We start from the raw sequence: 13,308 nt of genomic DNA, 5'->3' as shown, positions 1-13,308 counted from the left end.
AACCCTTTTCTGATTTAAACTTTATAATAGTACCTTTGTATTTTTATTTTTGTTACATTATTCTTTCTTATACCATAATACATTCATTAATAAGTCTAGAAATTATATTATAAACCCCTCTATAATATAACCCCTCTACTTGGCTTCTATATATTTTTGGTATATTCTTGTCTCTCTCTCTCTCTCTCTCTATATATATATATATATATATATAAATATATATGTATACCCCTATACATATAAATTTATATATATATAAATATATATTTTTTTTTGGTTTCCTTTGTATTTATTTATTATACATATAAGTACTATTACGTGCGTTTGTGACAAGAAAAAAAAAAAAAAAAACTTAAGCATTTTTATTTGGGTTCAACTTTTTATTTTTACTATGACTACATCTTTTAATTTTTGGGCAAAAAGTAACTTTCTTCTTTATTATATTATTGGATGACTTCTTATGTGAATTACGATTTTTTCGTGTTGGTATGTTTGTGTTTTTTATGATGGATTTAGGTACAACTTTAGATGTATTTTCCTGAACATCACTATTTATAACCGTCGTTTTGGTAAGGGATTTTAGAAAATCATAAACTTTTTTAAAAATAGACGTTTTCTGTTCTGGTTGTTTACGATGATGTTTACTATGATGTTTACTATGATGTTTATTATTATTTTTGTTATCTTTTTTGTTATCTTTTTTGTTATCTTTTTTGTTATCTTTTTTGTTATCATTCTTATTATTTTTTTCAACATTCTCAACCTTCTTCTCTTCATAATAATTAGCTATACTCTCATTTTCGCTATGAAAATCTTTTAAAATACTTCTTGTTTCCCTCTCTTTTTCTTCTTGCATAATTTTTTTACGTTCAGATATGGTAAACTTAACTTCATTAAATGTATTATTCTCATCATTATTTCTGTTCTTTCCAAATGTTATTCTTTTGATAAATCGTGTAATGCAATTACCTGATTCAGTTTCTGTATTATTTTTATCATTATCATTATTATTATTCTCATTTGTATTTTGGGTAGATGTCTCCTTCTTATTAAAACCTATATTTCTACTTAAAGATAATCTTTTAACAAATCGTAAAAAATAACCATATAAGGTAGATTTCGTATTGTTCTCATTTTCTTTTTCCTTAGGTGTATTATTATTATTATTATTATTATCATCATCTTTATCACTTCTTCTATTCTTAGTCACTTTATCTTTATTACATAAAAATTTATTATATCCTAAATATAAATCTTTATCTAATATAAAACGTTTTCTTTTTCTTCTACTATTAATATTATTTTCCCTAGTATATTTTTTCACAGATTTATCTGAATCCTCTTTAAGATAATCTCTGATCACTTTGTCCATAATATATTTTTCTACGACATCATCTACAATTACATTTTTGTCTTCTTTTATTACTTCTACATTATCTTCTTTTATTACATCTATATTATCTTCTTTTATTTCTTCTACGATGTCTTCTTTCACATCTTTTTTGATAGATACATTATTCTCAGAATCATCCTGTCCAGTACATATTCTTTTCGTACACCTGTAGCATATATATTCTGTACTTACAACAGCAACAGTAGTAGCCTTTCTTTTATGTTCATTTACATTTTGTTCAGGTGATTTTATTTCTAATGTACTGTCCTTTACATCTGCTTTAACGTCTTGTATATTTGATAAAGTAGATTTCTTGGTCATAGATACCTTTTTAAATTTCCTTAGAAATTTTTTGAATTTAATAGTATGAAGACGATAAAATTTGGAGAATACATAATGAATAATTAAATTTGTGCTATACATATTTTTTTTCATTTTATTATACTTAACCTTATTATTATTATTTTTATTATTTTTGTTTTTTTTATTAGCATCTGATTTCCTTTTCAAAATGTTCTTCACCTTCTTAACAGTATCTTGCTTTTTCTCAGCTCCCTTTTGAATAATGTTTTTGATAAATATCTTCTTTATTACACTTCTTTTGATTTTCATACTGTTATATTTTTTGATGATTGAACTCATTGATCTATTATGAATACATTTAGATTTTATCAATTTATCTGTAGTAATTTTAGAATTTTTCTTGTTAAGGTTAATCATATTTAAATCAATAGATAAATTAAAGTTACTATATCTTATGCTGTTATAAAAATATATAACTTGATTAATATAATGAACTACCATACTTGGATTTTTGACTATATTCATATTCTTTGATTTTTTGTTATTATTATTATTATTATTATTTGATTCGATGAGATTAGATTCTACTACTTTTGGTTTTATATCAAATTCTTCTTGTGTTACTGGAACATCATTCATAATATTTTTATCTTCAGTCTTCATGACTTCAGATTCATTTGTAGATTCTTCAGCCTTAGCTGGAACTATACTAATAATATTTTTTAAATTATCATCATATTGATTTAATACTGATTGAATGTTAGAAATTTTAATTTTATATAATGATATACGTTTATTTTTCATGTTCCTTTTATTTTTTTTTATTTTTCTACTCTTACTATTTATTATCTCCTCATTTTTTTTTACATTACATATTCTCTTTACAACCTTTTCACATTCAGATTCTCCTAAAGCTATATCAGTTGTATTTTTTCTTTTACGAATATCTAAGGAACAATTATGTATATCCATTACATTAGTTTTTAATACTTCATTAGATAATTCAATGGAAGTAATCTCTTTAACTTCATTTATAGGACTTGTCATAATTTCTAATTCTACTTGCTCTACTTGCTCCATTTTCTCTACTTTCTCCATTTTCTCTACTTCCTCTACTTTTTCTACTTCCTCATCTTTTGATTTATTAATTTGTACTTCCGTAGATGCACATATATCCATTTCATCCTCCATACTTGGTATATCTTGGATAGTATTAATTTCATCTTCATTTGTATAGGTAATGACATTTTCTATTTCTATAGTGGAGGCGTCTTTTTCATGTTGTCCATCTACTGGTTCTGTACACACAGATACCTTTGGAAGATTAGATGTTTGTTCATGTCCTTCTTTATATATATTAAAATCCATAACATCAATATTATTTAAATTTTTTGAATCAAAATTATTTTCATATGTTTCTGGTTCTTCCTTTTCAAAAGAACAGAATTTATTATCAATATGATTCATTTTGTTTTCATCCATTATATTATCATATGTTCCAGATTCTAAATCTGTTTTTGTTGATACAACATTTACAAAAGCTGTATCAGATTGTACATTCTCATCTGAATTATCTCTTCCTCGTTTTAATGATTTAGTTCTTATATTATATAGAATATTATCTTCAGTCTGAACGGTTGGTTCCATATTGTTGTGTACCTCATTGAAGTTATTATTATTATCTTCATAATTTAATTCTCCATATTCATTTCCAAATGATGGAGTACACATTTCTAAATCATTTTGATGTTTATCTACTATTTCAATACATTGTGACTCTATATCAAAATACATATTTCCAAAAGATGGAGTACACATTTCTAAATCATTTTGATGTTTATCTACTATTTCAATACATTGTGACTCTATATCAAAATACATATTTCCAAAAGATGGAGTAAGTAAATTTGAATCCTCTTGGACGCCTTCAAATGTATAATTGTTTGTCGATTCTAAGTCATGTGATTTATAATCATATAACATATTATTGGATGATATTAAATTATTAGATTCGAATTCATTACATGGAGTTAAATTGGAATCAAAATGGTTATTAAAGTCTAATTTTTGCACGTTCGTGTCTAAATTGTTTGATGAAAATAAATTTAATTTTTCCACGTTCGTGTCTAAATTGTTTGATGAAAATAAATTTAATTTTTCCACGTTCGTGTCTAATTTGTTTGATGAAAATAAATTTAATTTTTGCACGTTCGTGTCTAAATTGTTTGATGAAAATAGTTTTAAGTTTGGCGTGTTCATGCCTGATTTCATTGATGGAAATAAATTCAATTCTGACTTGTTCACGTCTGATTTGTTTGATGAAAATAAGTTTAATTTTGGCGTGTTCACGTCTGATTTGTTTGATGAAAATAAGTTTAATTTTGGCGTGTTCATGTCTGATTTGATTGATGGAAATAAATTCAATTCTGACTTGTTCACGTCTGATTTGTTTGATGAAAATAAGTTTAATTTTGGCGTGTTCATGTCTGATTTGATTGATGGAAATAAATTCAATTCTGACTTGTTCACGTCTGATTTGTTTGATGGAAATAAATTCAATTCTGACGTGTTCACGTCTGATTTCATTGATGGAAATAAATTCAATTTTGGCGTGTTCACGTCTGATTTGTTTGATGGAATATTATTACATTTGTCATTCTTGGATAGTAATGTACTGAGCCTGCCTGAATGATAACCAAGTTCTGGAATTCCATATAATGGACGGTTTTGTAAATGTGAATAATTTTCTGAATATTGTAAATTTTCAACTACTGGTGAAGTTGTTTGAGGTAAATTGTTATTTAATAATTGTACTGGTTGTAATGAATTATTATCCTTTTGTACATTTTCAACACATGGCTCTAATTGATTTTGAAAACCTGGATATATATTATGAAATAAATTACTATTTTCTTCCTTCTTATTATCTTGTAGCTTTTCATCTAATGGTTGTTCAACTATTTGTTCTTTTGCTTCATATACATCATTACAAAATTCAACTTTTATATTTTCCTCATTCACTTGTTTGTTAATTAAATTATTATCTTCTACCTTTTCAACTAATGGTACTTCAATTGTTTGTTCTTTTGCTTCATATACATCATTACAAAATTCAACTTTTATATTTTCCTCATTCACTTGCTTGTTAATTAAATTATTATCTTCTACCTTTTCAACTAATGGTACTTCAATTGTTTGTTCTTTTGATTCATATACATCATTACAAAATTCAACTTTTATATTTTCCTCATTCACATTATTATTTTGTACATGTTCCACATTTGGTAATACTTCTTCATTTTTCGAAACATTAATATTTTCCTCTTTATTATCTATAAATTCAACCCCTTGACATTTAGCAAGATGCTTAGTATGACTTTGTTCTATATCTATTCTAGTAGCTTCTAAGTGGATATTCATAAGTCTGTCAAATGCCTCATATCTTGGTTCTTCATCGTCAGAATTTCTCTTAAACACGTCCAAATATAAATTCGGTACTTCTTCTAATAAAGGTTCGTTACATAAATTCCACTCGTTTATTTGCTCATTCAACTTAGATATTCGGTCCCATGAGTGAAGTATATCAAAATGTTTAGAACAAATAACTTCAAACAAATCATTATTTATTATTATTTCAACATTGTATAATGCTAATTCTTCACATACTCTATCATATAATAATTTGGTACACAAATAAACTTTGAACATGGCCTTAGAATTTCTAATACATCTTTCATCATAAGGACGCAAGCTACCATCCTCTATAGAATCCTTATACTTTAATAAAACTTCAATTATTAATGCATCATCAACAGGTGGTTTGGTTCTTTTCAGAGATTCATCAGTTCTTGCAGCAGTAGTAATCATAGATTCTTTATGTACATCTGCAAATAATTCACTAGGAAATACCCATTCTTTGACTGAATCTGTACAAACTCTTCTCATTCTAAAAATCCAATGACATAGAATTAAATTAAAACAATTGAAATGAGAACTTGAACCTCTTATTATTCTATCCATATCATAATCACAATACTTAATGAACAACATTGCTTCTTCTAATCTAAATACTAAAAGATATAATCCTTTCTGTAATTTTTCAAGCTCCAAAATGTATGGATGCTTGGTGTCATAAAATGGTACTAAATTGCCAAATCGACTAAAATAAAATTCCTTATATTTAATTAATTCGTTCTGTTTATTATCTGCATCTATAATTATATTCATATTTTCAATCAAAAAATCTACACAAATAAGGAAATGTAAACGTATTGCCTTTGTTGTTAATTTCTCACTCTTCCTTATTTCAAACGATAAATTTCTTGTATTGTTTTCTTCTATGAACTCATCTCGTGCTAATTCATTTAATACATGTGGCTTCACATCATCCAAATACATATATACTTTCTTACATGTGGAAAAACTTAACTTAGGCAAAAGTTCATATATTCTGTGCGCATAATAATGATATGTACTTACCTTTGTGGAATACTTAAACTTTCTTTTAACACGATCTTTCAAAGCTTTAAAAAATTTTACTGTTTGAAACAAAAATTCCTGTGCTTGTTTCCATTTGTGACCTAATATGGCATCCTTTTCTTTTAGATAAGACATTATTTTATCTGATGTATCCCTTACAGGATAGTTAATCTTTAATTTTGTGTAATTCTCATTCTCAATATATTCAGAGGGATTAGGAACCATATATGTGTCAGGAAATGGCATATTATTTAAAATATCAGCGAAATCATGATGATAATCTACTCTCCATCTATTTGGAAACATTACAGAATATTCCATATCACTATTGTCAACATCAACAAATTCTTCTTCATAATTACACGATGATCTAGTTACACTAGCAGAAGCATAGTCCTCATCAAAACTTGTTTCAGCATCTCTATTCCTTCGATTGTCTCCATTTGTGGTACATGACGCATCGCTATCAGAACTCTCTTCTTTTGACTCTGTTTTATTTTCAAAAGGATTCACTTCTGATAATTGCGAATCTGTATCAAGAAATTCATCAGCATTAACAAAATCATCTATATTGTTTGATACCTTCTTATTAGCTTCTTCATTAACATTATTGTTGTTCTTCTCAACATTTTCTTGATTATTATGCAATGCTTCATTTACAAACTGATTGTTAAAAAGATTCTCTTCTTTAACATTCGTTTGATCTTCTGCATAAGGATTATTATAATCTATTTCTTCTCTCTTCAATGATTCTTCTTCTTTCTTAATTTTTTCTTCATTAAGAAAATTCTGTTCATACATATAATTCTCTTCATTAAAATATACAGGAGGGTTTTCATCATTTCCGCAAGTACCTCGTTGTTCATTGAAAATTTTATGATAATCCTCATCACATTCTCTTTTAAAAAAGTTCCTTTCGTTCATATTGTCAGGTGGACTAATATATTTTTCATTTATATCATCATCTGATTTTTCAGCATAATTCTCCGTGTTTGTGTTATTCTCCAAGTTTATAATATTCTCTGGCATAACAACATTCTCAGGGAAAAAATTATTCTCTGGCACAACAACATTCTCAGGGAAAAAATTATTCTCTGGTACAACAACATTCTCTTTGACAACAACGTTTTCCTTACTTATATCAACCTGTTGTTTCATAAACATTTTTGAAATCTCTTTTCTTCTTCTCCATTCTAATTCATTTTGACGTTCAATTCTTCTAACTTCTTCTAACTCCTTTTCATACTGCATTTTTTGTTCATGTTCTAATTGCCTCATATACTCCAACCTTCTCTCTTCTTCCAATTTCATTTCATTTTGAATTCTTTCTTGTTCAGCTAATTTCATTTCATTTTGAATTCTTTCTTGCTCAGCTAATTTCCTTTCTTCTTCTAATAGTTTTTCATAAGCTAACTGCTTTTGATGCTGTAAAAAATTTTCAAGTTCAATTTTTGTTTGCAAATCAGCATCAAACGCTTTCTGTGGCATGTTAAACGAAGATGGAACCATTGGAGAATTAACCATAAAAACCTTTTCATTCTTAAATACATTTCCCCTTTTATCATTCATACAATTTTTTTGTACATTTCTTCTTCTTGATCTTCTTCTTCTTCTTCTTCTATTTCTTCTTTTATTTCTTTTCGACTTCATTTTTTTAACGTACTTTCTAATAACAAATATATTGTATAATCTTTTCTTTTTTCTTCTACGTATCCATTTCCTTTTATTCTTCGTCAGAAAATTTCTCTTATTCGAGGTTTCAATTGATTGAACAAAAATCGAAGGAACAACATGAACTACCGGATTCTCAATAAATGATACTGAGTTTTCAACTGATTCAACAAAAAACGAAGGAACAACATTAACTATTGGATTCTCAATAAATAATACTGAGTTTTCAACATTCAAATTACTATTAACTACTTCAGGATTAATCGTACATACTTGAGGAGTAGAAGGTACTTGAAAAATTACATCTTGCTTAACTGAATTATTATTGTTCATTACTGCTTCAACTTTTGACATATCATTAATATCCTCTTTAATTTCTTTTTCTTTTACTCTACCTAACATTGCATTAATAACCTTTTCTTTATAATCACCAGACGAATTGTTGTTAATAACTTCATTCTCTTCATTTTCAAGAATATCTTCAATAAGCTTTTTCCTATAATCAAACAGCGTCTCATTATCACTAGTACTATGATCACTATTATTACTACGATTACTATCACTTTTATCACTACTACTATCACTTATTACTTTCTTCTTCAATGGTATTCTCCTTAAAATGTTTTTGTTAACAAATGAACATAATTTCTCTTTTATTCCATTTTTACTTTTATTTAATGCGTCAACAAAAGTAACTTTTTTCGTTGTCTTAACTGGAGGAATATCAACATTGTTCGAATTATTCTTTACAACTTCATTAACAATTTTTTCACTCTTAGAAGAACAAATATTTTTATCAACTTTCAGTGCACTATTCAACTTGTTCGTTCTGTTAACGACCTTTTCAACGACAGGTGAACATGTCTTATCATTAACAACCTGTTCACAATCAACTTTATTGGTTGTAACAACGTTTGGATCCGAGGTAGAACATATCTTATCATTAACAACCTGTTCACAATCAACTTTATTGGTTGTAACAACGTTTGGATCCGAGGTAGAACATGTCTTATCATTAACAACCTGTTCACAATCAACTTTATCGGTTGTAACAACGTTTGGGTCCGAGGTAGAACATGTCTTATCATTAATGGTAGGTGCACTATCAACTTTATCGGTTGTAACAACGTTTGGGTCCGATGTAGAACATGTCTTATCATTAACAGTAGGTGCATTATCAACTTCATTAGTAATAACGATCTTTTCGTACGACTTAGAGCATATTTCTTCATTTACAACAAGTTCATCATCAACTTCATAATAAATAATTATTTCTTGGTCTTCAGTATAACAAGGATAATAAATATCTTCTTCTTCAACAACAACGTTATTATCCAAAGTTGAACATTTTTCCTCATTTACAACAACATCATTATCAACTTCATAATAAATATCCTCTTCATCAACAACAGCAACATTATCATCTAGGGCGAGACATTTTTCTTCATTTTCGACAAGCACATCATCAACTTCATAATAAATAATTATTTCTTGATCTGCAGGATAACAAGGATAATCAATATCTTCTTCTGCAACAACAACGTTATTATCCAAAGTTGAACATTTTTCCTCATTTACAACAACTTCATTATCAACTTCATAATACATAATTAATTTTTTATCTGCAGGATAACAAGGATAATCAATATCTTCATTTTCAACAACTTCGTTTTCAACAACTTTATTATCAACAACTTCATTTTCAACAACTTTATTATCAACTTCATAATAAATAATTAATTTTTTATCTTCAGGATAACAAGGATAATCAATATCTTCATTTTCAACAACTTCATTTTCAACAACTTTATTATCAACTTCATAATAAATAATTAATTTTTTATCTTCAGGATAACAAGGATAATCAGTATCTTCATTTTCAACAACTTCATTTTCAACAACTTCATTTTCAACAACTTCATTTTCAACAACTTTATTATCAACTTCATAATACATAATTAATTTTTTATCTGCAGGATAACAAGGATAATCAATATCTTCATTTTCAACAACTTCATTTTCAACAACATCCTTTTTAACAACTTCGTTTTCAATTATTTCATTCTTAACAACTTGCTTGACAATAACTTCTTTTTCGCTCTCTTCTGAAGAATCATCGTGAATAACCTTCTTCTTAACAACAGTTTTAATTAAGTCATCAGTCATATCCTTATCATTTTTTTGTGATGAGGGTTCAGGAACAACATTTTTCTTACTAATAATTACAGCAACGTTTTTCTTTGTTTTTACCTTTTCACTGATGTCAGAAGAATCATTATTAACTATTTCTCCATCACTAAATAAGCATTGACTTTTAGTTATTTTCTTGCTTTTCTTCAATCTTCTTTTCTTTTTTCCTGATTTAGGAACAACACATTTAGGTGGAACTTTGCATGCATTAGCTGTTTCAACTTCTTTAATGTCATTAACTTCTGAAACTACTTTAATTGACTCATTTTCAACTTCTTCAACTATAACTGTTTCAGATGTTTCAACTGCTTCAACTGTTTCAACTACTTCAATTGCTTCAACTGCTTCAACTATAACTGCTTCAATTGTTTCAATTGTTTCAACTACTTCAACTACTTCAACTACTTCAGTTGCTTCAACTACTTCAACTGCTTCAGTTGCTTCAACTGCTTCAACTGCTTCAACTGCTTCAATTGATTCAATTGACTCATTTTCCTTAACCTGGGCTACTGCTTTAAGTCCTTTAATTTCTTCCTCTTTAGGAATATCCGTAACCATATCATCATCAACACTAAGCAATTTTTCATTTTTCTTCTCATACACCATTTGGACCTTGGCATTAATATCAAGCAGACTTTTATCCAAGATACCAATAATACTTCTAAATGAATTGCCATTCTTCATTGCTTCCACTATTTTGTTCATATTGGAAACTTCAGCTTTTTTATCTTTTGTGACGAAAAAGAAATATATTAAGTCAATAACTTTTTTTCTCTTAATCGTGAAAAAGGGTTCATTCTTATATTTCTTTTTAAGAAGAACAGAAAGGATCTCTATAATATTCTTTCTCATCAACTTATCATCCTTATTAGTAGTAGAATCTACTGCATACAACATACATAAAATATCAGTGATTTTTGACTTAGTGGAGAGTTCTAAATCTTTCTTATCAATATATTTCTTATAAAGAAAAAACAGCAAGTTAATAATTCTGTCTCTATTTACATCTAAATATTCATCACCATTACTTTCATTTTCATTATATAACAATGCAAGTAAAGCAATAATTTTACTCTTATCATATAAGGAAATTCTCCAATCATTAACAATATTTTCCATTAATTCATCTTCAGCCTTTTTTTCAACTTTCTCTGCTACAACATTCTGTGCTGCAACATTCTGTGCTGCAACATTCTCTACTACAACATTCTCTACTACAACATTCTCTACTACAACATTCTCTACTACAACTTTCTCTACTACAACATTCTCTACTACAACATTCTCTACTACAACTTTCTCTACTACAACATTCTGTTCAATCATATCTATATCAACTATTCTGCATGCAACATTTTGTACGTGTGGGAGGCAAGGAAGCCCTTTTTCAACAACTTTGGGAACCTTATTTCCAAGGTAAAATATTCCTTTTTTAACAACTCCATCTAAGTTTTTCAACGAATATGCACAACACATATACCTTATAGTAACATGTTTATCTTCAATGATATTCAACCACTTGATTAAACCTGATACATAAACTAAAAAACTTTTTACTTCAAATACAAACCATTTAAATAATGTCAAGATATTAAAAACATATAGATAGAAAGTAAAAGAATTTCCAAAAACAATCCAAGGAATCACAACTCTACCTTTACTATCAGTTGTTAAATGAGGAGATTTATTTTTAATTCCAACTGGCCATATGGTATTATACAGATAAAAATTTTCCTTGTAATAAACATAGAAATCCAATTCAATTAACTCAAGTAAACTATATCTGTAAACAACATTTTCTGCATCAACTTCTTCAGAACATTCAACAGCTTGGGCTTTATATTTATTATCTAAACAATACACTTTCTTAATTAAATCAGGCATATGTACATTAGAAATATCCTTTAAATGCTTATACATATTAAGAAACAATGATATTGTATTCTTAGTAATATTAAAAGAAAATCTTCCTATTGTTCCAGTTAAACGATAATTAAATTCAACCCACTCACGAAGCCAAAACACATTAAATATGGCAACTCTTAAATCGAAGGTATTCAATATTTCGTATACAACTCCTTTTAACATATCATTAATTTCATCAAACTTATTTGCAGTTGTTCGTAACATTCTTCTATACTTATATGAACATATTATTAAATTCCTAAAACATTGAATATTCTTACCAAACGATTCAATAACAGCATGTACTAAAGATACAGCCCTTGCCCCTGTTTTGTATACAGAATTCTCTATAGGGGCTCCTTTATACTCCTGGGGAACATGGGGGTCAATAACCTTTTCACTTGTTTTCTTGGTTTTCTTGCTCTTCTTGCTTTTCTTCATTATTCATGTCAATATATATAACATAACAATAAAAAATTTACAAGATTATGTAAGCACAAACGAATATTATAATTTAATAATAATTAATAATATACTAAATAAAACTTAATAATAATTAATAAAACTTAATAATAATTAATAAAACTTAATAAAACTTAATAAAACTTAATAAAACTTAATAATAATTAATAAAACTTAACACATAAGATTAATATATATATATATATATATATATATATATATATATATATATATATAACATTATATACTATCACAGATATAATATAAAAAAAAATTATAAACACATATTATTTCTTTATACATATGTATGCATATTATCTATATAATATATACACACAAATATACAAAAAAAAAAAAAAAATTAATTAGCATGAAAATATATGTAGAAAAGAAAAAACTAATGTTTCTTTTTTTTATTATTATTTTTTTTATTGATATAAAGCGTATATCTTTTTATAATATTAACAAACACAAATATAAACACTATTATTATCTAAATGTATATAAAACATATTACAATAAATTTATATTTAATTATAAAGAATAAAAAAAAAAAAAAAAATTAATTATATAATATGTAGTGAAAATAAAAATATGAATATCATATATGTATCTCACTACAAAAAATATAATATATATATATATATATATATGATATAATGTATCTTATGGAACACTATGGAAAATAAAAAAAAAGAATATTCTTAATAATATATATACATATATATATTTATATTTTTATGTCACAAAAAAAATATAAAACAATATGATTATACTATAGAAAAAAAATAAAATAAAATAATAATAATAAAAATTTTCATTTTTAATTAGGTAATTATACAACAAAAAATATATATAATAATATTAATTCAATTATAGATATAAATATATATATAAGAAAAAAA

The 13,308-nt window shown here is 26.4% G+C and overlaps 1 protein-coding gene across 1 annotated transcript; it reads right to left on the bottom strand.

Moving 5' to 3' along the window:
- Window positions 1-352: 352 nt before the first annotated feature.
- On the bottom strand, window positions 353-12,382 carry PRSY57_0525700 (hypothetical protein; the record flags this gene model as incomplete). The annotated part of the gene is made up of 1 exon (XM_012906325.2): window positions 353-12,382. One exon carries the CDS (start codon window positions 12,380-12,382, stop codon window positions 353-355), a length of 12,030 nt encoding a protein of 4,009 aa, XP_012761779.2.
- Between the last annotated feature and the right edge of the window lie 926 nt (window positions 12,383-13,308).

Source organism: Plasmodium reichenowi, chromosome 5 (assembly GCF_001601855.1).
Source record: "Plasmodium reichenowi strain SY57 chromosome 5, whole genome shotgun sequence".
NCBI classification, from domain to species: domain Eukaryota; phylum Apicomplexa; class Aconoidasida; order Haemosporida; family Plasmodiidae; genus Plasmodium; species Plasmodium reichenowi.
Note: the sequence above shows the minus strand (reverse complement) of the source record. Positions and strands in the feature narration are given on the sequence as shown.